Below are 26705 nucleotides of genomic sequence, written 5' to 3'. Positions count from 1 at the left end.
ATTTATTCAGGCACATCACGGTAGAGGTGACACTTGATAAAAAAGTAAGTCTTTCCCTGGAGCAGAGCTAAATGCCATTTACCTCACTGCTGGTGGCTCAGAGATCAGGTATCTCGACAGTGGTTTCCACAAATTCAACCACTGAAAAGTTAAAATTACTGATACAACTAAAACCTGTTTAACATCTCTCTACTTAGTCAGTCAATATGTTTTAATTATAACCAATATGTAGACTATATGTCAATTGATAGCTCTTTTACTCTGTTATGAAAAAGGCATATCCCTTTTGAGTGGCTAGTAGTGACTTAACTGACCTCATATGCCTTCAAGGTAAGTCATATAATGCCAGGAAAAAGATGTTATAGAAGCCAGCACATGAACCAATTTTCCTTTGGCATCTCTCTAAACACGGCAGTGCTGAAATGTATCCTGGTTTGTCTCTTAATTTTGGTTCTCATCTGAGGTCTTTGCTGATTGCTATTAGAATTGCAGAGCCATAAATAACACTCTTTTCTGACTCTGCTTCCAAAATGTTTTTTGTCCAACTAGTAGTATAGTTAGTAGGAGCTGGAAAACACTTGGACATGGATGTGTGATTTCCAGCTCATGGGTCAGTGGAAGAATATGCCCGGCATATATTAATGAGGTAAGGAACAACTACTATCAGGAGCCTTGTTAATCCTGTGCAAAAAACCCAGCTAGTCCTACCCTCATTGCTTCTGCCATTATGACAAGAAAAACTGTATTTTACAGTACATTAGCCCTGAAGTTACCAGCAAATAAAACATCCCTATTCAGTCATCTGCTTTGATGGAAAGCTGAATTATTTTTATTCTCTCATAGTGTGTTTTATGTGAAGTAGAGGAAAAGTAGAGAGATTGGTTTATATTTACTCCTCTTCTTCAGAAGTATCCAATGGCAGACAGACAGCCTGCAGAACAGAGCAGAGACTTGCACTGGCAAGGAGCCTTATGTCTCTCTCAGCCATATGTCAAAAAAAGTTTCACAGACCCTAACTTTTTTCTGTCCCCAAGTAGATACAGAGCCAGCTGTATTCTCTAAAAGTCTCAGCATTGCAAAACTTTATTTCTGGAGAGGTAGGAAGCTGAAATGAGAGGAGAAGGTGGTGTGTGATGAGGCAACCAGCAGAAAGTAAGGAAAAGAAGCAGCTGTTTAGTTGCAAATTTGTTATTATTTACTCTCAGATCACAGATATGACCTCCTGTGCTTACAAGCCATACATTTTGCCAACATATTCTGCAATAGCAGTTCTGATAATATCAAGTATATTGATATGGAGATTGTGAAAACGCATAATGTCACTAATGGTTGTGTCTGGTGGAAGCAAATTTTGCAGTTTCTTGAGGAAGGAATTTCTAATTTCTCTTTTTTATTTTATTAAATTGGAAAAATCAGTTTTAAGTTCATCTAGTATCAGGACAAGAAGACAAATATTTTCAAGATCATCATTCTCCACTCCTCAGATGGCAGTGCAATGGTGCAAAACCTCCTTATTTTTCTTGTCTCATTAATACTGTGGGAAAGCAGACAATACCAGAACTGCTTTATTACATCACGTAGTAAATGCTTCAGTCCGACAATGGCTCCCAACCATCATTCTGACAATACTGAATGAATAACAAGCTCTTGTAACTCAACATCCTTACCATCTGGGATAGGCTCACTGAGTCAGGGAACTGAACAATAAGGCTAACAATTTCAGTCCTATGTTGTGGTAAATGTATTATAGCTTGTCTTTACCTCTTAAAAAGGAAATTAAACAAAACCAATTTTGAAACAGAGTGGCATTATCAGACTTGCTGATCTATTGAGTGATCAATCTCACAATGTATGTCTGTGATCCAGTGTATGCTCCTAGCATTTCATAGTTTACTATTTCCTGATACTGGGAGAAAAGATTAAAGCAGTCTACCAAACCAGAGAATGATCCATAGTACTGCTGGCAATCCTATACTTTGTTTTGCAAGGAATGAATGGCTGGGGTTCAGCCACTGCAAGAATTTTTGAACCCTTTGATATCCTGATGCTGACTTTAGGATGCTTCTCAGCATCAACTCTGAAGGGAAGGAAAACTTTGTGAAGCATCACATCCACTGCTTGCTTACTGCCACAGACACTCCAGTACTCTCAGTGAACAGCTGAGAAACTCTGCTCAGTGAAACTCAGTGATGTTCATGGATAACCTACACCCAGAAGAAAGCTAAACAACATCATCTGCCAGCATCCTGGGCTCCCCTCAGACACAGTATGCAGCACCATGGTGGGCTGCTTTCCCCAAGTCAGTGATGCTGAAGAACAATGGTGAGACACACTGGTGAACTGCTGTGTTTTGGAGGAAGCATAAAACCAGTGTTCTGAGCTTTTCTGGAGATGAGAGATCCCCTGGGATTTCCCCAAAAGGACTGTAATGCCTTATGGCCCCATTCAACTCTCATTAAACTAAATGGAAACAACCTCAATCACTTCTGTGGAAATTGGATGTCTGCAAGGTTGGCCCAAATCCCAAGTGAGATAATTACATCCTTCCAACAGTCTCCATTGCAAAATTTCAGTGCTCCCCCCCACCAACATTCTCAAAGTAGAACTCTACTGATCATTTAAACTTTTTCTAAATGCTGTCTTTTTTTTGTCACCAATAATGGAAATGTGTGTCACGGTGCCCTGTGACAAAATGGGGTACAACTTTCAGGAAGTAGCCTGCTAAATTGAAATGGGAGAAAACCAAATTACATTGATATTTATGAAAATACAAAATTTGCTGCAACCACTGTATGTATGTATGTATGTATGTATGTATGTGAACGTTATAAACTTTTACAGTAAAAGTAACTGAAGTAAAAATGATGTATTTTAAAGTACAAACTCACACAGCAATTCATCAGGTAAACTGCAGCATATGAAATGTATTTACAGTCTTGATCTCCCATACAGCTACACCATTTGCGTGTAACAAATTTAATTCAGTGGACTGTTTGGGAGCTTAAAGGTACATATCTAAATACTTTACTGGATTAAACTCTTTGAAATTCTGCAATCTGCTGTGTATCATTTCAGTACCTCAGCTCAGCGTACATACCCAGGTTACACTTGCAGGCTACATCAAGTGAGAATATACTTCTGTTACCTTTTCTGTTATTTAGAGGAGTGGAGTATGTCAGTCAAGAAAATGACTTGAAAACGAGAAAAAACATGTTCACCAGCTTGCACTCTACCTGCACTGCAGCGTTCAGCTAGCTGCTATGACATCAGGGATTTGGTATCACAAATTATTTTGCTTAACACTGACTCAGTTGAGGGATTTGTTTGTTTTTAAAGAGGATATATTTTCTGTTTTTTTTGTTCCTACCAGGAATTACTGGGTAAATATTCAGTTTACCAGAATGAAAGTGCTTCATGTCATTATCATTATAAAATTATACCTAGTTTTCTTATTCTAGGTGTCAGTGAGAGGCAGTAGCAGTGTTGGACAGACCCATGTACTGTGCAGAATCAAAGCACAGTCATCAGCACTTGCCTAACAAAACCAAGCTGTTGCAAATCAAGGATGTTGCATAGCTTAAACAGTTCAGTTAATGCACTAACTGAACAAAGATTTTTGTAAATAGTTTCCCACTTCTGTCTCTACTACATGCCTATATTTACATCAAAACGCAGTATCTGCAAGTATTTTTACACAATACATTGTTAAATAAATGCACGGCTACTGCAGAATAGGAGCCAGCAAAGTCATATTTGACATTTCTTCATGCTACTTTATCATAAGGGCTATTATGCCCTTAGTTCAGATAAAATTAAGCTTTCTTTTTTATTCTCTCTTCTTGACCTTGCTTCCCCTCTCAATGTTGTTTTCCTTCATCTTGGGCACCTTACTGTCCTAGGACTTAAAACCCATTAATAAATATTTCAAGATGCAAGATGGTTAAGAAATTGGTATTCTGGAACAGATTCATATGAAGTGATTACCATCACAGAGTTGTAATCTAAAATGCTACGCTAGACTGAAATTTATGAATAGTAAGCTTGTCTTATCTTCCTTCATCCTCCTTGCAAGTAAATCTGTACCCATGGCATAATACCAGCAAACAACTGGCTCCTGGACCACGACCGGATATTTCAGCTCAAAGTATATATTTGCTGAAGACTGGATACTGAGCAACCACGACAAAATAAATGTCTTGGAGGGAATGCAAGGTTTGAAACCTAAGAAGAAACAACTCTGAATATTGTGTTAGTAAGCTTGTGCTGATTTTTTCAAGTGAGTTCTGGCTAGGAGAAAATTGTTTATAAATTTATAAATGAAATAAAACAGAAAGACAACAGACAATGAATTCTGGCAAGGAGGGACTGTAGCTTTTTTTTAAAAGAAAGGAATAATTTTTTAAAATCAATTTTGTTGTGTCGGTGAAGAATGTATTACTTCTCTATAAACTGTTTTCAGTTAAAAAAAAATCTGATACCTGTCCTAGTCCTGGAAGTTTTCTCCCTGCTGGAGAACAGCCATAGGAGAGGTGGATCTGACACAGCTCCAGGGGTTGAAAGCTTCCTGCGTGGAAATAACTTTCAGTTCTACTGAAAGCAGCTCACACATTCCTTCTATCTTCTTCATCAAGGAACTGCCATCCGTTCTCTATGATGTCAAATGAGTGGTTTGTGTAGGTGCTTCAAGCTGACAACATGAGAACTGAGACTAGAAGCTGAGGACTATTAGTCTGTAGCCTATAACATCCGAATTCCTATTGTTCCTGAGACAAAAAGGGGATCAAGCTGGAAAACTAACTTTTGGTCTGACTCTTCTGCAGCAACAGCTACAAAACAGACACAGGATACATGGGGTCAGACTGTTTAGCTTAGTGCAGAACAATTATTTAAGAGTGTGGAGCCCTAAGTACTCAGTGTTATTTGCTGACATTTCACAGCAAAATGCATATACTGTCCTTCAGCCAGGTCTCTGGTCCTGCAAGACCCTATGCTCTTCACTGGATTAAGTACTCACAGAAGAGTGTAAACCTAATGTTCTAAAAGTGAGATAAAACAGGTCTGTGAGTTTTCGGGCTGTGAATCCACCTGTAATAAAAGCCTAAGGCTCTTCCTAGATGTCAAAGTCTGTCAGAGCAGTATGGTTTCAAGTATATCTCCCTCCAGTTCTTCTTTCTGGGTGAGCTGGGCTTCCTGTTGCTGAATAGTTCTCAAGAGAACTAAAGCATTTATCTTGGATGTGTGAACCTGACTCCCAGAGTCTGGCTCTTGAAAGTTCAGTGTAGAAACCCCAACCATTTCTGGGGCTCCTTTTTAGATGTGGGCTGAAATACCTTTCCCATTCAAAAGAACAAACCTCGTCTTTCATTTTGGCGGCTTTCGCTGCAATAGGGAGACACTGCCAGCTACAGTACTGAAACATGCCCCAAATGATATAGGGGCTGTGAGCAAATTAGGGAGCTCTTGCTGAAGTTGATAATTAAGATTAGAGGCAGATTCAGAAACCTGCACAGGAGTAGGCAGATGGCTCGCTCAGATGCCAGCTGGAACTCAGCCTTCCTGAGGCAGTAGCTCAAGTTCAGAAGCACAGGCTCCTTCTCTGGAGTCACAGCAAAGTGTACTCTTATCAAGAGCCACCTGAAGATTTGAGGTTATCTCCACAGCTAGTGCAAACTGTCTGCATGTTCTGGAAGGAGCAGAGATATCTCATATATCAAGATCTTACTTGAAACACAAGCAGGCCTAAAAAGTTGAAAAGAATCACAGAATTATAGAATCACAGAATCCTTAGAGTTGGAAGGGACCTTTAAAGAATGCAAAAAAGGATGCCCTACAGACCTACAGCATTCCTGCAAGCTCCTGCTGATGATGGTCAGTGCCTTAATATTTTACCCACTTCAGTGACGCAGGCTTCATATCTTAAACACTTCATACATCAGTAAAGATATTTTTGTCTCTTTAAAAAAGTTTACTTTAGAAAACACATATCAACCAAAGTAAGTAGGGATGTTAAATATTTATTATCCCTCAGTGAAGACTTTAGTTCAGATAATTCTCAGCAGCGAACCTAGTACAAAGCAGTATTGTTAACCACAACAACAAAGAATGACATTTTATTGTTAATCTGTGCCAATTTACAACAGTGCCTCAAAATAACAGAGGCTTCATTATCTACTCACGGTTTCTATAAAATTGCACCAGAATACCTCGTATCTTCCTACAATGCCTAGGCACTAGTCACGGAGCTAAGGATGGAATATCAATCTCAACAGTAATTCCTGTATTTTCATTGCCCTTTTATACCATGTATTTTTAAAACAAATCTATTAAACGTAGTCCCAAGTGCTTTTTTCCTTTTATGAAGTACATTGCTGAGAAGCAATCTTTAAATGTATCCTCAATTTAAAGATGAGAACAATTGTTCCATGAACAATTATGGAACATTTTCAGAACAAGATTACGAACTGAATTATAACAGATAATAGGTAATTTCTGTAGACACTTCATCTGCAGGTAAGTTAGAGAAAGACTAGCAAATATTGTGTTTATTTTATATGTGTAAACATAATTTTATTGTGCACTTCTCCTCACGCAATGTAATGAAACTTTAAGATACATTCCCAGTACTGAAAAAAAGCCAGTAACTGTGTTCAGTTTTCTGCTTGTAAACTGAATTCTCTACTCAATTTATAAGGCACTTCACAACTTGACATATCTATAGTGCAATAAAATCACAGGATTCAGAGTCCTTGTAACATATAAAATAATAATCACCATGATGGGCTACAGGAGACCCTTGGGGGTATTCTGCACCCCTTGTTAAAACCTGGCAGCAAACCAAAGGTAGATGCTCACCACAGTTGCTGTTTTAGATGAGTTCCATCCCCATGGATATAAAAGTTAATCTGTAAAGCTAAAGGGGGTTTTGTTTTCTTATATTTTGCTGAATGCTCTCAGCATCATGTATTTTACAGGGGACTTGCTTCTGCTTCTTTCGGATTACACTACTCAAAACCAACTACTATTTCTGAAAATGGCGTTTCAGACACGTCATCAATAATGTACAATTCTGTTTCAAGGTTATGCACCCATTACACTTCTGTTTAACAGGCAGCATTTCCTTTCAAAGAGGACAGTATGTTCTGAAGGCGCTGACCGTGGATTTAGTGTGCAACAAGTCCCCCTGTGCTGGGGATGGAGCTGGTGCTCAAGGTCAGGTTGCAGCAGTCTGCTCATGTCCCTCATGACAGAACTGGCCATTATGATACCAACAGAGTGCAACACAACAGGATCTCAGACCACACACTGCTCCTTACACACAGGGATTTTCATCACTGTTCTGCTTCATCGGATCCTCAGTTCTGCTCCTCCACCCCCTCAGCAACCATTTAAATAGATCAATTTGAAAGCTGTATTTCCAGGACTCCTAATTTCAAGCATTCAAAACATATCATGCCCCAAGTGTAAAAAATAGTATTCTCCTATCATTAATTTCTAAAATAACAAAATTGAATCGTTTTTCTTGTCTCATGATTTTTGTCTCTTCTGGATTCATGTGAGCAGTGTTCTCAGGTTTCTCTCTACCCACAGGTGCTCTAGAAACATTTTTTAATGAGGAAGAATTTTGAAGTAGTCATGTAATCACTGAACTCTGGGGCTGAGGGGTTCATGGAGAAACCAAAGTAATCTGAGATTTGCACTTAAGTTGCTATATTTAGGAGTACAGATTTTTCTCATCTGCTCTTGTACTGTTATGCCTCTTTCTTGTACCCGTACTGTGTTCCAAAATAAATCTTTACTTATAATTTTCCTTGCTCCTTCCCCAGTGTAAAGCTGCATGTATTGCCTTGGCATGAGCAACTGTTGATGATTTGATGACAGGAAAAAAACAAGAGAAATTGAATTTATGCCTTCCTGATTTCTCCAGCACTGTTCTTTAGATTAGTCTGAAGATCAGTAATCTTCTCTCTTTATTCTCCTTGAAAACTCTCCTGACATGTCCTCTTTGTCAAAACACCTAAGCAGAATTTGCCTATGTCAGGCTGTACCTAAGCTGAGATCCCTGCTTATTGTAGCAACATACCTATGTGCGTACACACATGCGTATGTGAATAATGCGAATAGACATATATGTACCAGGGGTGCTCAAAAATCACAGAATTGTAGGGTTTAGAAGGGACCTCTAGAGATCATTGAGTCCTATCTTGCTATGTTGACACACAACATCAGAGACAGATGTTGGTGGTATGGCAGTAGATGTTGAGCCTTCCCACCAGTATTCCACTGCATTTTGTTGTGGAGTGACAGATGGCAGCAGAGGGGCAGTCTGAAAGAATGACATCTGACATGGAGGTTTGTTTGAAGCAAAATCCTCTGTGCAGAAAAAAGCTGTCACCCACTGTCATTCATTGACACTTGTTGAACATGTACACAGACAAGAACTTACCATTTATATTTTAAATATTATTATCTTAATTGGTTTTGTTTTGTTTTGTTTTGTTTTTCCTAAGAAGATCTTAGGCCCTGCCTCACATTGGTATGAAAATCATAAGTATTTGCTATGGAAATGCAAATAGCTATTACTGAGAACTTCAGTCTCATTTTTGGTATTTGCCACTTTCATTCCAAGTTTAAAATCAGAAAACATTCTATTAGTGCCATTTGCTTCTTTTCTGTGAGCTTAGGTAAAAAACCTGCCCTCTCCTGTCAGTGACACCTGCATTCGAGAAATTATTGCAAGGAGCAGTGAAATGAACAGCCTGAATTTATTTTCTTGAAATGATCAATCTAAGAGCTTCATAAAAATTAATTTTCAGGAAAACACCATGCACAAAACCATTAATTTTCTAATGACAGACAAAAGCCAGTGACATCTTCACCTCAAATCTTGATGCCAAACAGGAATGAAAAACTAGGAAATTCAGTATTATTTTATTTTGCCGATTAACCTAAAAATATATGTAGGTCTGTACTTTTGATTATCAAGCAATTATTTAGAATTAACCCAGACTCGAGCCTTACAGTTATTTTTACATTTTTAATAATCTCCTCCATAGCCTCCAGTCCCATTTTGTTTTGAGAGCTATTCACAAACTCAAAGAGAGGTAAACAAACCTTCCTCTGCACAGCTGCAAACAGACTGTGAGACAAGTATGAACAGAATACCATTTTTCAGCCTGAATCATCACATCGCTTCAAGCTCCCAGTTTGGGGGACTATCAGTCCCTTATGCACAATAAATCAAATTTAGGGGTTTTGAGGCCAAATGGAGCTGCAAGCCAGATAAATATTTCAGAATATGGTTGGAATAGAAATGTAGCTTCTAATCCAATTACTATGTAGGATGCAGTAACTTCCTATTAAAGAGGTAATAATAGTATCCTGCATTGGAGGCATTCAGATATTGCAGCTATTCAGGATTATACCAGAAGCATGAACAGGGTGTTATTATTAGTCAGACACATGCTGGGATTTTATTGGTAGAGCAAAAGAGTTTTTGCTCTTTTATTTACCTCATTGGCAGAACAAGGTCTTCTGTTCATACAAGAATGTATTTTTAAGAAGTACATCAAGATTGCTTTGATTTCACAAAGATACTCATTGAGTAAATTAATATTGATTAATATTAAGTTTTATCTTCATACGGTTTCTAACAGTACCTTGACATTTAAAGCCTCCACTCAAAAGCTGTTACTGTTTTGCATTCCCATAATCTTGAAAAATCCAGAACTAACTTTTTCTAAGTATTATTTTTTTGTTGTTGTCTGTAGAGAATGGCCCAGATGGAAGGGCAGAGAGGGGGAGGAAAGAAAAAGCTGATATATGTGACTTTACCACTTTCATAGAATTACTGAATCATATAATATCCTGAGTTGGAAGGAACCCATAGGGATGACCAAATCCAACTCTGGGCTCCACATTGGACCACTCAAAATTGAACCATATGTCTGAGAGAGCTGACTAAATGCTCTGTGAACCTTAAGGCCATGTCCACCACTCTCTGGTGCAGACCCTTCCCCTGACACCCAGCTGTCTCTCCCCTGATGTTCCCTCGGGCCCTGTTGCTGTCACAGAGAGCAGAGCTCAGCACTGCCCTTCCACTACCTGTGAAGAGCTGCAGCCACCATCAGGCCTCCTCTCAGCTCCTCTGATATCAAATGTATATTGATACAAATGGTCCCTTCCTTCTACTTGGAACTTCTATTTCCTCATCTTCTTAAATTCATCATTTTTGCATAAAATAAGTCTTTGCTGGCGCATATATCACAGGAGGAAACATCAGTGTCATTTAAATTGCATAGACCCTACACTGTAGTTTTGTAGATGAAATCTTAAAAGGGATCATGATATTTTTAGTTAGTTAAATATGTCTAGCCTACTTAAGTTGTGACATTTATGTTTCTATAAAACATTATTTTTGAAAGATGACTGTCCTATTACAAGCCACATGGAAGGGATCGTTATTTATTCAGCTGGGTATACTTTGTTGTACCTTCATTTTTGTCATCTGCTACTGGATTTTTTAAAAAATATTTTATTTTATTTTATTTTATTTTATTTTATTTTATTTTATTTTATTTTATTTTATTTTATTTTATTTTATTTTATTTTATTTTATTTTNATTTTATTTTATTTTATTTTATTTTATTTTATTTTATTTTATTTTATTTTATTTTATTTTATTTTATTTTATTTTATTTTATTTTATTTTGTGTGTATAGAAGCATTACTTGGCATTACAGAATTTCCATGTAAATCCAAAAAGAGAAGACTACATTAGACCCAAAAACAGCCGGGCTTTTCATGGCTGTAACTTAATTACAGGTGCGTTTTTTCACAATATGGTAACATTATATCTTGTTAGACATCCATTAAATCATGATGGCTTATTTTTCATCTGCAGACATCTTAGGCAAAGGCTAAAACTAGAACTAAAACATGTAATTATTTCTCTCTTGCATACAGACAACAAACAGTGGAAAATCATCCTCTCAAGGTAACCAGCAAGCTTTGAAAGACACCCGTCATGTAGGGATGAACACAAAACCTTTGGAAGAGTTTAATGAGAAAGTATATGAGATGAAAAACATGCTGCTGATCCATACTTGTCTCCCACTGGCAAGTATAAGAGAACTGCTGACCATCACATTTCTCTATGAACTCTAAGACTCAATTTCAGGTATCCAGTCTGAATCTACCAGAAAAAATACTGCTCCAAAGCCTTCCACATGCCAGAAGTGTTCTTAGTTCCAAGTATCCACACTATCCTAAAGAGGCAGGTACACCATTTTTTGCTCTGTTTTAAGAGAGATTCTAAAAAAATTTACAACCAGCTGGTCTAATCATTTTTCTACCAAAAGGAATTATTCAGCTTTGAAACAGGCTAACAATACCTCATTGAAAACTACCTACTGGCATAAAAAGAAATGGTAAGGAAATGTTATAATCTTCTTATAGGAAAATGAGGTCTCCTCCCACAGATACAAGAGCTGCTGTTATCATTATGAAAGTAATGCCTTCTATTTTATTATGTTCTCCCACAACATTGGAGGTGAATGATGGTATGGCAGTAGATGCTGAACTTTCCTGCACTACTTTGTTACATGTTGTTCCTGTGTGACAGATGGCAGCAGAGGGGCAGTCTGACAGAATGACACCTGGCATAGAAGTGTGTATGAAACAATTGTGTGTGGCATAATTCTTCCATGTGGAAAAAGTGGCATCCACTGACAGTCCTTGACACTTGCTGAACATTTATGGAGACCAAACAGAGGATGTGAACACAGTGAGGCAGTAGATGTTGTGTTTCAGCAGCAACAACAGTAATAGTGGGTCATCTTCAGTGGTGCAGATGTTTATGACCGTGGCATGCAGATTCTTGCTTATTGGTGGGAAATATGCAAAGATAGTAGTGGTGACTACTATCTACTATCCACTACTACTAGTAGTAGTGTGATGAGAAATAGCATTTTGTAGCTGAGAATGTGCTCTGTCAAATAATGTTACAGTGCTTTTTGCATCTGTGGTAACTGCCATGGAAATGAACAGGAGGCATTACTTTTGGAGTGATCTACTTACATTAAAATTTGCACCAGACAGCCTTGACCATATTTATTCCTTGAAAGTAGCTGCCTATTTTAAGCAAAAACTGTATTTAAAATAAAAGTGGTGGTTTTTTGTTTTTGTTTTTGTTTTTTTGTTTGTTTTTTGTTTTTTTTCTTCCGTATTTGTCTTTGAAGAATTAAAAATAGTCATCCAAAAACTAGAAGACATTACTACCAACAGGCAGTGACAGGTAACTGCTGAAGCAACAATATTACTGAAGGAAAAAGTAAGAAGGTTGAAGGAGACAATAGGAGACATGTTGATAGTCTTAAGTTTGAAAGACTTTGGGCTTGTGTTTCAAGATGGGGATCTGGTGAAAACTTATTTAAGACACTGTTCTGGGAAAGAAAAAAAAAAAAGAAAAAAAAGAAAAAAAAGAAAAAAAAGAAAAAGAGATTCTTACAGATAGCGGAGGAAAACTAATAGGAGAAGTTAATACAAATATACAGATATTATATATACAATATACTGCATGGAAGAATGATGGAACATAGACAGCTATTTTGGATTAATTCTTCTCAGCCATGGCAGAGTTACCAACAACCTCCACAGTTCTCTAAAGAATCAGATTCCCATTTAGTTCAACGTTACATTCAGAGTACTTTTCCACAGTAGGAAAAGAAAGATGCAACATGTTCTGTTTATGCTCTTAGCAGAAAGCACCATATTTTATAATTACTAAAATGTATTTCATCATACAGTTGTATGATGTTATTTTAAAAAAGAAGGTAGGAGTGCATTCAAAATTCCTCTGTCTATTTTCCTAGACCTAACAATTACATTTGTTCATATACTGGGACCAAAGCTTACTAAGCAAAATAGTATTTACAAAAAAAGTGTAATTCACTTTAATTATATAGAATGGGGATCTGTAAATTAAAAGAATATGTCTAAAATGCTGACAATTTCTCTCTCAGTGTCTCATCTTTTTTTTTTTTTTTTCTTTTTTTTTTTTTTTCCCTCCTTTAATTCTAGCAGTTTTGTTTTTCCCATGATATCATCGAGCAATTTCATTTCAGTATGGGCTGCACTGGACTGTGCAGATTACCAAACTAATGACATATGGACTTCTTACCACTGTAACACATCTACTCCTGCAAGTGAGAATTTCGAGCGACAGAGCAAAGCTGTTTGCTATCACTTCTGCAAAAACTGCATCTGCCAGATTGCCAAGATCCATCTCAGAGATTAAAAAAAATTGATTAATATTCCTATTTGCTTCCTGCCTTTATTATTCATATAGCATTTCTTTACATAAATTATAATGTTCTAGAAATGAAAACTATATGTTAAAACATTTCATTGAAAATTTGCGTTTACATTACTCTGAAGTAAAAATTGTTAGAGATTCAGTTTCTCTGTAGTGCCTGCTATGGAAACACAGACACAGAGTTTAACCACCATTTATTCTAACTTATATAAAATGATACTTAAAGTGCTGAGTTAGTTGCATATTTGATACCAGGGGCATGTATTAAAACATACCAAACAGGCTCTAGCAGACAGTAATTATCATAAACAGCAGAAAGCTAACAGATATATGCAAACCAATGACTCAACTCTGAATCAACAATTTCTAGCAAAGACGGAAAGAACACTAATGACTTGAAACCTATCGACTTGATGGAAATATGAATTGGTACTTTTAAATTATCCAGCATGAGTTCAAGAACTCATGCCAACAAAGTTCAATGACAGAACTAAAAAAATTACAGAGAAGGAAAAGAATAACATTTTCTTGTAGCTATCTCCTTGTTAGAAAGCCACTTTCCCCCATCCATTTCTACATTTTCTAATCTCCAAAGGTACACAGTACCTTTTTCTAAAGTAGGATCAAATTTGGCTTTCAGGTAATATTACACCATTTGTAATAAACACAAAATCCTAAGCATTACTGTTAGGAGATACTTTGCTCCTTGTCTCCATTACCATTGTGAAGACCTCTGGCCTGTCCAGTTTTAATGACTCAGTAATAATTTATCAGTAAAAGTTGCAACGATGATCTGACATATCAAGAATAGTCCCAAATCACATATGAGTTTGTCTCAATATTTTCTACTACAATTAATTCGGAGCTCGCTAAACTGAGTTTATCTCCTGATTATTTTATCTTGGCTTGAAAACATTGAGAACAATCTCTAAATAAACATCAGGACGTTTCTGTTAAATCTAATCTTCCAGCAGAAGCTTTTAATCAGTCAAGTTTTACTCACGTGGAATTTTGTTCAGTTCATTCATGAACTTCTCTTTTAATTTAGAAAACGCATCTTCTTTTCCTCCCCCTCCTCCGGGAGCGGCTGGCTCGGTGACATTGCTTGGAGGAGCTGCTGCTACCGTGGTTGCTGGCGGGGCTGCCAGGGCCTCATGATGACTTTCACTCACCATTGTAACCCCTCTGGAAAATGCTGTCGGAGAAACAAAAGAAAAAAAACAAACAACAAACATGAAGAACATGTTTACATCATGAAAACAAGAGCAACAGCAAACAGAAAACATGTTTACGTTATGAAAAAGGACCTCATATCAATCAAAGACTAAATAGGCAGGATATCACTTGGTACTCATGCTTACTGAGTAAACATGACCGTGTCAATGCACTGCTTCATGTTCTTCATACAATATTTATTAGAACAGAGAGAAAAGTCTCTTGCAGGGTTAATTTCAGCCAGAATCATTTTAGTGCTTAGTGTTCCTCTTCAATCACATTGAATTCTGAACTGCTGAAATTGAAAACTCAGAATTCTTGTAAAACTCAAGCAGATTTACCTTTTGCTCTTCAATTCTGAAAGAAAAGGCACAAAGGGTAATTAGTATTCCCTATGTACAGATTTCACAATGATTTACAGAATTACTTACCTAGGAGACTGACAGGAGTGCAGATTACAGCTAGAGTTTCAATATCAAACAAATGAAGTGATAAGGATGTAGTACAAACACTTCATACTTCCCTGCCAAAGTAATAAGCTATTGTTTTATACTTAAGTAAGTTGTATATTAAACAAGAATTGATTTGCATCCATTTTTATCTTTATTTATTGAAGGCAATTTTCCTTCCAGTTATTATGTGTGACATTTGCTACTGACAATATTCTGTTAAATTATTCACATATCTCATTGGAGTATTCATGAAGCTATGACATCTGTGGGGTATCTAAACGCAGCCATATTGAAGAATCTGAAAGGCTGTCACAAGCATAACACATTGCCATATTTTTCATTTAATGGGCATTTTGCAAAGCCTCTTCTTGAGCTTATGGTATAAGGCAAAGAATCTGGGGCCAGCAGGGTGAAGGTGATTACACAGTGCAATTTCAGTACCATCAGAAGGCTGGTTGAAATGTTTACATTGGTTTGAACACACTGTTCTGAATTTCTGCTGCTTCCTAAATACCACTAATCTGACTAATCATGTTTTGTTATTCTTCAGAAAACCAGAGGGAGAAAGAGTTTGAAAGATAACAAACACTCATTATTGCTCTGAGTGTACAATTGCTCTCAGTCCCAAAAGAAACTTGGCCTTGAACCTTCTGATGAAAAAATTAAACATTATACAAAAAAGGTAACACATCAAAATTAAAGGGGCATAGGATTATCTGACTGTATGCAACATGATAGATTGTGAACTTTCCTGCCTTACATTACCACTTTAATAGATGCTGCCAAGTGTAACACTGTAGTGTGATGGAAAGCACAGCAGTAATTGTGGGGTAGCAAAATTCTGTGTTGCAGCAAGTGAGGATATGCCCAAATATAGCACCTGTAGACACTAAAGCAAAAGGAAGAACCTGCTTACCCTGGGAAGGCCTCAAGTATGCAAGGATCTCCAGCAAGATACCCTTGCCTCCAAGACCAACCCTTAAAGGTTCTCAGAAATGAAAGATCCTGACTCCACTCTCTCCAGTCACTGTGGTGCATTGCATACATCTGAACTCCTCTGTGATGGCCCTGCCTTCCCACCAGGTGCTCAGACACTGTTTCAAGCCGTGACTTAGCATTTCTGATACACTGAGAGTGCTGAAATCTCTACAACAAATGATGATTGGCAATTTGTCCTTCGGCTTTGCTTGTGTAAGCCCTCAGTTAGGAAGATCCAATGCATGCTCAACTGCAGGCAGATGAACCTTTGGAAATCACCAGTCACAGGGGTCTGCAGATAAGTGTATTCTGGAAAAGAAGTCATCCTTTAACACACCATCTGAATAAAAAGATGTTTGGCTGTGTTCTGAAGTAGCAATTTGATGGGTATTTTGCAGCAATTTTATTGAGGCGGCACTGAATGAAGCAGTATTCCCTGCCTGCCCGTTGCTTATGCCTTTGTCCTCACAGTCTCTAGCCTAATATAAAATCATGTTGATGTTGACAAAGTGTGTGTATGTGAGATAGATACATAAATATTTCATGCACATGCGGTCTTATCTATTTGCCTGTAACAACATGGGAGCAGTTCGCTATCTAAAGCAGACCAAAGCTGATGGAAAGATTCCAGTTAATATCCATGAACTTTGGCTCAAGCTTGATGTCTGCAAAGATTTCCCTCCTTGCCTCTCGCAATAACGATTGGGAAAAACATGTAGAGCATAATTTGTGAAGTATAGAATTATGTGCCAGCTCTTTCAGGCTAGGAGACTTTTTCCATATGCTCTGATGAATGCCAAATACTATGAAGAAAAACACGCAGAGCCATCAGCTGTAAACATTAATGCTGTTTTATATTATAGCGTTTTGTCAGTGAATGTCAGTTACATCAGAAGAAAAGTTGTATGATATATCATAATTAAATCAAAATTAAATTGCTTAATTATAATATATTGGTTAATTATTTCAGGCCTGGCAGTCGACTATTTTATTTTGTAACGGAAGACACAATTTGCAGTGATGACTTTCAGCTAATTAAAAATTAAGGCAAATGTAATTTATTTGCTTCTAGTTTTGGAGCTGTATTTTGAAAATATATTAGGAGAATAAATTTGAAGTGCTACACTTTCATTTATTAAAAAAAAAAGAAAGGGAGAAATACCAAACAACCGTACTTCTCTGATCTCCAGGAACAATCCTCAGTAGAGCCCTAGTGCAGATGGAGGTTACTACATCTAATGAGGCATGCACAAATGCTTTGAGACTTGCTACAGAGCCTTTGACCTTTACACGACAATGACACTGCCTGATATTTTAAATAGGTGTGAAGAAGCTGAAGAAGCATCTCCTCTCAGTAAAAGCTGTCTGCACAAAAGAATTTTCTGAAGAGCACATGCCCACTCCCTCGCGGAGATAACATCTGATAGCTTCCATTATTGTAATGCTGCAGCTTCCCACTACAATGGTATAAACACTGTTGTATTATTAGAGACTGCAAAGTACTGGATAATTAGATTTAAATTGGCCTTTTTCAAGAAAAAAAAAAGAGGTTACTTTAGTGCTGCAGTGCATTGCTAAAGGTAAAGATCTACAAAAGAAGGGCAGATTATCTGCCATTTATGAAATGGCAGTTGCAAGCAAAAATTTCTTATAGGTTAAAAAATGGAAATTCACAGAATTCAATTATGCGTCTAGTGCGGTGTTCAGTACTGTGATGATACTGCCAGTCATGAAACAATACATGTTGCGTGTGTAACATGCAGTCATAAGTAAGAGCACATTTATGGTCATAAACAAGATACCTATTTCATTTACAAGGTTCTATAAAACACAAAACAAAGCATAGTCCCTGAGCATACTAACTCTTTGGCATACATTCCCCATCCTGAATAGTGCCATAAAATCCTTATGAAACAGTTGTGAAGCAAACGAACAAACAACCAAACCCCTGAAAAAACGCATAGAATGCATGGAAATAATGCCTGTCATTTCTATAGAGAAACAGGCAAGTGTTGACTGAAAATGTAGACACGGTGATTTGAAACCTTGAGGAAGTTGGGGATTTAGAACCCTACTGTTCCCTATGCAAGAATATCCTGACAAAAATGACTATCAGCTCCAAAACTGACAGAATTTCTACATCATTTCCTCTGAAAAAGAAGCATCTGAATAATTTACAAATGCGCCCTGGAGATTCACAGAAAGGAATATATACAAAGTACTGGCTGACTGCCTGCGAATTCTGGTATGGAACTTGTTGGAAGACACCACTTGAGAGAGGAGTAAAGAAGAGAGTCAGACTTCAGATGTGGCTGATTACAGAGCATGGAGTAACCTCAGAAAAAAACACATGTTCCAGAAGCAACAACTTCTCTTTGCAAACATTCAGGCCTATCTGAAGTGGGACGTGATCTACCTGGATGGTCTAATCCCATGGGAAACTGATACTTGATTTACATGGTTCTTGAAAAATAATCTGAATAATGTGACAGCATTGATGAGAGAGATATGGAATGTTCACAGTGAATCCTATGAAATTCTTCAGGATATGGAGCAAAAGCAGAACAGAGTACCACCTTGAGCAGGCTCCCAGGGCAGTAGTCACAGCACCAAACCCACTGAAGTTCAAGAAGTATTTGAACAATGCCACCAGAAAAAGGGTTTAAATGTTGCGCGGACCTGTGTTGGGCCTGAGGTATCCTTGTGGGTACCTTCCAACCTGCGATATTCTATGATTCTGTGATCTTCTGCCAAAATAAGTGGGGAGAAAGGAAGGCTCAAATGACAGCAAAGTGAGTTTGTATGGTTCCTATGTGGTTAATTGATAGCACATACACCACAGCAGATACTGACAGAGTGAATACTTAATCCCATGATCTGAAATTTTCTGTGTGGTGTATTTCTGTCAATACAACTTTGATTTCTTCCCTTACTTGCTGAATACAAACAGGATGCAATGAGATGGTGAATAGGTCAGACATCCCACCCTGACCAGAGGAGGTATCATGAGGTATTTACTGGAGACTGTCCTTTTATTTTGCTGCTTCTCAGATGTTCTGACAAACTAAAAATTTAAATCATACAGATGTAGTGAGTAACTGTAAGTTCTCAGAGGTAACTGTCACCATTTATTCAATGCATATTGCTGTAGCTGTAACAGCTACAGTCAGTGTACCTCAGTGAGCATGCAAAGCTGTAAACTGGCATCTGGACTGCTAAATGGTATTTCCTGCACAGCTTTATCTGTTCAGCATCACACTAGTTACATAAAACTTGGAATGTGATCACGTTATCTGAGAAAAAAAGAATCACACAGAAACATCACTCACGTTACTCTGTTGTTTTCTGCTTGCCATGCACTGAGAGAAAGAAATGATTGGCTTTCAATGGTGCTATGGCCAGGGTAAGTACCAGGGAAAGATTTGACACCACAGTGAGAATTTACCCTACTCCATCAGGTTGTTTTAATGAAATTAATTCATAATTAAGAAGATGGGAACATTACTAGAATGTCTAAAGATATCTACTATAAACGATGTCTTCCTAGATTGAAGTATTCTGGGATGTTAATAATACATTTTGTACTCATTCATTTTCTTATTAATGAAATATGCTATCTTTCTAGCTTCAGTAATAGACATTTATTTTAAAAGACAAGCTCAGAAAAGAGACTTTCTTGCCTTTTTCTAAAGATGGGTCTGTAACTACATTTTCAGAAGAATGGAAGGTCATGCTAAAGATGACATATCAAAACAGTCTTCTCACCACTACCACAGAGGCTTACAATGCAATCTGTATTTAGTAGTGCTCAGGCACAACGTGTCATGGGAATAAAAGGTTTGATGAAGAATTTGGGTGGGATAATTCAGGTGTCCCACCCATGCTGCTCTGGATACACAAATACTGCTCCTCTATACCCCAAATTGCCTCTCTGCCACTCTTTCAGTAGAGGAGAACATTTCTTCTGTTGCCATATGAAAAACATTAGACCAAACTTTCTAGATTCCAGTTATGTGTTAGCTCTTTAAAACTGTTTTCTAATGCTCACTGCTAATATTGCATCAACAACTTTGTTGTCCTGACTGAAAAAAAGACAAATCACCTAAATCTCTCCTGCATTCCATGGCCAGTATCAGTCTCCAGAATAGCAACAAATATTTCAGAGTAACAGCTGAAAGAAAGTAACTTAAGTTACTTTAAGTAGGCTTAGAAGAATTTTGCTCTTCTGCTTAGACATCTATTCATTTATTTTTTTGAAGCACTTTTGACACTGTCCCGAAGTTTTGTGTGTGTAGATACGAATTTCACCTGTAGAACTTCTAACAGCCACACAATAGATTCATGTGTGTTTTACAGTACCAAGCAACACAGAATGATATTTTAATTTTTTAACATTAAACTGTTGATAAGATTGCTGTTAATTTAAGTGATAATAGTGAGGCCAGTGCTAATTATTTTCCAGCTAAAAGCCATAATTTTTCAACTGTGCTGCGAAGTTGCTTTCCTTAATGCCGGAGCCGGAGAAACCACAGCAGCTCACAAAGAAACATAAAAACAGAGAGAAAGGAGCAGTGTGGCAAGTCAAGAGTGGCAAAGCCCCATGTACACGTTCACTGTATAAAATGCCTGTTTCCCTGGCTGCATTTTAAAACTGTAATTTTCCCCTAAGTACACGATATTTCTTAGCCATGCATTTCTTCTGATTTTTAGAGGTAATGGGGCTGGAGACAGGCCTGTCTCTCTGGATGTTGACACCGTGGTAATGTTTAAGAAGCAGTGAGGTTACCAAAGCTGTCAAAGCATCAGAATATGTATAATTTAACCCCTCTGCCTTCCTCTACTGCTGCAAATGCTGCTTCAGAATGACTGAGGTCCTTGATACCAGCTAGAGTTATGAATAGGAATGAGAGAGAAACTGCAGCAATTTCCTCCCACATGATCATTCTGTCATCTTTCCCACTTGCATCTTGTTACCCGAAGCTGTAATCTGCATTTCTACTCCCCTGGTATTCACTTCCAGACTTCCCTCATACAGCAGTGTAAAATAAAAGAATTTATATAAAAATTAGTGTTCAATTGCATTTACACATGAAATTCTAATATAGTCCAGAGAGAATTCTTCTCATTCTAAAACCGTTTTAAAGTAATCCTGCAAATAATGATGCCCTTTATATCAATAAAGTCCTTGTTGTGTACACTGCATAAAATCAATTTATATTCACATATTTGGCTACTGTCCGATCAGTGTCTCTAATAAAGCCTATAGCTTGGGGAGTGTCAAAGAGATTTGCTGTGATGTGGAATATTCATAAGGAATAAAACAACAGAAATTGTAAACTAACATGGAGAGGGATGCTATTAATATTCCTGGTTTGATATCTTTGACTTTTCCTTGTGTTGAGGCTCTGTATACACCCCAATTTCTGCAGTCAGTTATAATGGGATAAGTGAAATTAATTAGGAACATGCAGGAAAGAACCTGCAGCAAAGAGCAAAATAGAGGAACCTGAGATTTGCAGTTCACTGCCACTTCACAGATTAGTTAAATCTTGGGTTTAGGTTGTGAAATAATTGGCAACTTTGAGTGTGATTCTACTTTGACAAGTTACTATAAAAAAATAGCACCTTCCTTCTGAAAAAGATCTGCTTTCCATGTATATACAGTCATGTATGCTGAATTTAATAAGTAACACATTCCAAGTTCAAATTTGAGTGCTTTTTTCCCTGTTATATCGCCAGTATAAAAAGCTGAGAGTACACGAGCAAGATTTTATTCCTCCTGTGCATCATGAATACAATTACTAACTTAATTGCAAAGGCCAGTTGATTACATCTGTGAGAACCTACTATGGATTACAGTTATACATGAAAGCATGGGATTATATTTTACAGCCAGGCACATAAAGTTTGGGCTGCATTACTGATGTTAGGTGGGAGAAGAAAGGAACTCAGCAAGCTTTTCAGACCTCAGGATAAAATTACAAAGCTGGCATTTAGAAAAATGTAAACAATTGGTATTTGGCAGTAAGGCTCCAAGATGTGTCACCTAAGTGTACTAATGGGAAAAACACTCACATGTGACTGAATTATGTATATCAAGCTTTGCAAATTCTGTGTGGTAAAGGATTGAGATTTTTCAGACACGTGCATTCTTCTCTTAAAAATCTCAGGATTCATGTAAAATACCCATGCATGTACAGATACACCTGTCTTTGTATATCTGTCATGGGTGTACATCTCTCATGTATGAACAAATGGTAGGCTTCAGTGCTTGTTGTGAGGTGACTGTTGTCATGACTAAACAGATAGCAGTTTTGTGAGGAAAATACAGACTTTTCAGAAACAGACACCAATAAAAAGACGATTTGGGCTTTCTTCAGCCACATCAGAGCAGCACTGAAATCAGGACCAACCTGGTAAAACCATCAATGAAAGCCAACTGTCTGTGATAGGTTCTGGTAACTGCAGCTACATGGAAATTACTATTTCACGAACATCATCAATCCAGGAAATGAGACCATGGGGCGCAGGAAGCATCTGCAATTAGGTTTGTTTTTAAAGTTAAAAATAAAATTAAAAAACATCCTGATATTTATGGTTAATTATTATTCTTACTCTCTGAAGGCAGTCCTATCAGCTCACAGAAAGAGAAATAGTTGAAATTGGAACTAATTGTCCCATAATGACGGATACTTTTTCCTGCTGTTGAGAATGATATGTCATCATCCAATAGCTTTCCGCACACAGCAGGAGGGGAAATTATCAATCAATTACAAGACAATTAATTCCTAACTTGTAACATTTTTCTACTGAAAAGGAAAATAAAAGATCCTAATTTGAGATTAAAAATTATGCATCCCCTATAGTGTTTTGGAAAGCTGTCTCTTTAAAAGTTGTCCTTCTAAATACCTGGAAAGATTTTTAATATTTCTAAGCCTAAATTGAGGCAGTTTATAAAATCTTAGTGTAAACACTGTTCTGTTTTTGTACAACAGTTTCCAGTTATTTCTGCAGTTATTTCTCTAGGTGAACAATTTAGCAAGGGTCCCATTCACAAGAATTTTGTATCTAACTCACATATGAACAATACTAAAGAAAACAATTTCATAATAAATGTAAGGGAATAACAAAAGTAAATGAAAAAAAAAAGAGAAGAAAAGAAAAGGAAAAGAAAAGAAAAGAAAAGAAAAGAAAAGAAAAGAAAAGAAAAGAAAAGAAAAGAAAAGAAAAGAAAAGAAAAGAAAAGAAAAGAAAAGAAAGGAGAAGAAGAAAAGGAACGAAAAAAAAGAAAAGAAAGGAAAGAAAAGAAAAGAAAAGAAAGAGAAAAGAACAAAAAAAGAAAAAGAAAAGAAAAAGAAAGAAACAAAGGAAAGAGAAGAGAAAAGAAAGAGAAAAGATAAAAAGAGACAAAAAAAAAAAAAAAAGAAAAGGAAAAGGAAAAAGAAAAAGAAAAGAAAAGAAAAGAAAAGAAAAGAAAAGAAAAGAAAAGAAAAGAAAAGAAAAGAAAAGAAAAGAAAAGAAAAGAAAAGAAAAGAATACTTGGGTTTTTAGAATCCCATTACAGTTTAGGTCTGAATACAACTAGGGATTGTCATACATTTGAAACTTTGAGTTTCTTTGCACATGCAAATTTGTGACTCATCTCTCTAGATCAGAGAAGGCCCTTTGGATAGACTTTGGCAAAAGCTTCCTTCATGAGTGAGCTCTCCCATCAATGACTCTTCCACAGAATGGTGTTGCAGCCTCTGTTTGTGCTCTGAAAGGGAAGAATAATCTCTGTTCTATCTTTTGAACAAAGAAGATTTTGTGTGCCTGCCAGGAGAGGACACTCACCTCACCTGGAAGAAGGTGGTAGAAACAGTTTGCAGAAGGAGCAGGATTTATGACTTACTCCCATTTTAGCACATCTTGCTGATCAGGCAGCTCCTAGCTCAGTGTGGTGGCTCCCATTTGGAGGTATGTACATTTTGGAAATTATACAGGAAGCTCGATCAAAAGTTATGACACAGTCCAAGGTTGTAGAGAGTAGGGGTGTTTATATGTACAGCATTGGGGTCCCTCAACCTGGATTTCCTTGCATATATGAGATGTCTAAAGCAGTCTGTAGTCTCTGGCTGTGGGTCATATCACCCATTTCTGTCTGGAAGCTCAGCACATCTTTGAAAGAAACTCTTCATCTGTCTGTATCCTCCAAGCTCTCAGTTGGACAGAGGCCAACTGAGATGCTGGGGATGAATTCTGAAAACTGTCCTTCTGTGTGCCTCATCTATGCTGGCAGGTGAAGTCCCAGAGCATCGTGCCCTTTTAGACCGAGGGATGGATCTACCCTAAATTTGGACAACAGTGTGCAGTAGCATTCTGACTGAGGCAGTGATTGATAGAGCACTCTGCCTCATTAGCCACTTACTGCTGCAGGAGGGCAACTAAGGTTAGTGCTATTGCCAAAACAACCTGGGGAGATAGAAATCCTACTTAATAGGCATGGCTGATTTATTGCTACTGTTGGCTTTCCCAATTTTGTTACGTGCTTCTTCCTTCTGCCTGGTACAGTTCTTGTTTTAAGCCACTGACTCAGTGCTTGTTGGTGGGAAAATGCTGTTAAAAGCCTGCAAGTAGGATAACTCATTTTTTTCTAGTCTGTGGATGCAAACTTGAGTAAATTTTACTTCTGCTTTCCAGAAATAATTAAACTTAGGCTCCTGGCTGCAGCGTGGTTATTTTTCAATACAATATATCAGGTTAAAAGTCTCACAGTCAAACACCCTCGTACACACTGTCACATACTCTAAGTTTTCCTGTAGATATAGCTGATTGAGCTGAATGTCCAAATGGGACATCAGAAGAAGGTCTGCATGTACACTAAGTGCTCTACAGTTAGCATTTATGCAGAAAACCAGCAGTTTTACGAGAGTAAAATGTAGAAACTGAGTTCTACTCTGTATTGGCATCTTATTTACATAATTAAAAAAATCTGTTTCAGATCTTAATTTCTTTGATGATGCTGATGACATTCACACTGTTAAACTGAACACTTCAATGTGATTATGATATATATATATTCTTTGCTTATTCATTTTTCTTTTTTCTCCTCTTCTTTGTTTATTCTGAAGCTCTACATTGTTATCACACTATAACCACATGTTGATCTGAACCTCAACTTATAAACACAGTACATTTAAAAATGAAAAGTAAAAAAAAAGAAAACCCTAAGCATACATGGGCAAGAAAACAATCTGTTGCCACAGAGCACAGAACAAAGATACTTACATAGTCAGCTCCCACTTTTCTAGGTCACCATAGCTGGTGTATTACTATGCCTCTTTATCAAACTTTTAGCTGAATATTGTGTCAACTGGGGGAGCTTCAGTACACAAGGCACAAATCCTGTGTGGTTGTGCGCTGGCCTTGTCTGACTGGTGAGCTTGGATGATGGGCAAGATAACTCCATGCTCATGCTCCCTGCTGCTCTATGTGCTCAAGAGGAGGAAGCTGCTGAGACAGAGAAGTGATAATTTTCATTTCATATCCAGCCTCTGGTAGCTATCTTTCTGCCCTTTGCAATCTGTATATCACAGTGCATTGCTCTGGAAAGGATGAGGATACTGAGCCAAAACAGAAGCAGTATTCAGGGAGGCCAGCACAATCTTTAAGACTCTTCCAGCACACACATTTCTGCACAGTTGTATGGACATTTTGTCTTCATGAAAGCAAGTAAACACAGGACTGGAATCCAATGATAATGCCAGAACTGACTTGCAAGAGCTTAGTCCTGCAGAATGAATGCAGCACTAATTATTAAAGAAATCCTTGGCTTTCTTTATCAAATTTGCAGCCAAGAGCTTTCCAGAGATTATACCTACACTACAAAAAGGGAGCACAAAAGGATTCAACATGATTGATGAAATTGTTTGCTTTCTGTTTAGCAGAGTAATAAATAAGTTAGCGTTTCAGAATTCTGTGAAGAGATATTAAAGAGAAAGCACGTGGATGCTTTGTTCTGTAGCACAGGTATCTGAGCTCCAAAAATCTCTTTGGAAGAGAAAAAATGTATTATACTGTGTGAAAAGAAGAAACCTTCAGTATCAGGCCGTTATCTAGTTGCTAAGAGCTGGTTCTCTGAAAACAGAGCAGAATAGAATGGATAGTTTAAGCACTGTGAGGTAAAAGCAGAAAATTGGACTTAGAGCACAAGGGACATTCACAATGGAATGAAAGTGGAAGCAATATAATGTTAAGAACGTGACAAGAAAAAGATTATTATAAATATGAAGAGACGAAAGTTAAAGTTTTGCCTTCACTTTGACAAAGCCCTTGGAGGAAAAAAGAGGAATTAGCCCTGCTGGAATGTACATTAGCAAAGGAAAATGAAAGATGAAAAGAATACCACTTCAAGGTCATTCTAAACCAGCATCTACCAGTCCTTTAATTATAACCCTGTATTTCTTATTTGTTTAATACAAATTGCTAGAAAATGAGAGCGAATCTTTAAACAATATATTTTAGAACTTCTTTCTGCTCATATTTTTGCAGCCAAAAGACCATAAAGAGAGTAATTTAAAATTGTTTAAACTAAGGAAAATAGACTTTATATGCTAAAGTGTATTGTCAGTTCTTTTAACACACAATAGAACAGCACTTTTTTCTCGCCATCTGCTCACTACAAAACCAACAGTTTTAAGTTCCCAGAGTACCTAAAGACCACAGGCCAAGGCATCTCCTTGGAAGTTAGCAACACTCACAGCTTCCT

General features: G+C 37.3%; 1 protein-coding gene across 2 annotated transcripts in view; it reads right to left on the bottom strand.

Moving 5' to 3' along the window:
- Nucleotides 1–26705, bottom strand: part of SYT1 (synaptotagmin 1) — a 331345-nt gene that overhangs the window by 105463 nt on the left and 199177 nt on the right. For both annotated transcript variants that reach the window (XM_015857161.2, XM_015857142.2), the window contains exon 4: nt 14317–14508. In XM_015857161.2, the coding sequence (XP_015712647.1) occupies nt 14317–14488 (172 nt within the window). In that variant the 5' untranslated portion in view covers nt 14489–14508. The remainder of the gene's footprint in view (nt 1–14316; nt 14509–26705) is intronic.

The sequence above is a fragment of the Coturnix japonica genome, chromosome 1 (assembly GCF_001577835.2).
Source record: "Coturnix japonica isolate 7356 chromosome 1, Coturnix japonica 2.1, whole genome shotgun sequence".
Lineage (NCBI taxonomy): Eukaryota > Metazoa > Chordata > Aves > Galliformes > Phasianidae > Coturnix > Coturnix japonica.
Note: the sequence above shows the minus strand (reverse complement) of the source record. Positions and strands in the feature narration are given on the sequence as shown.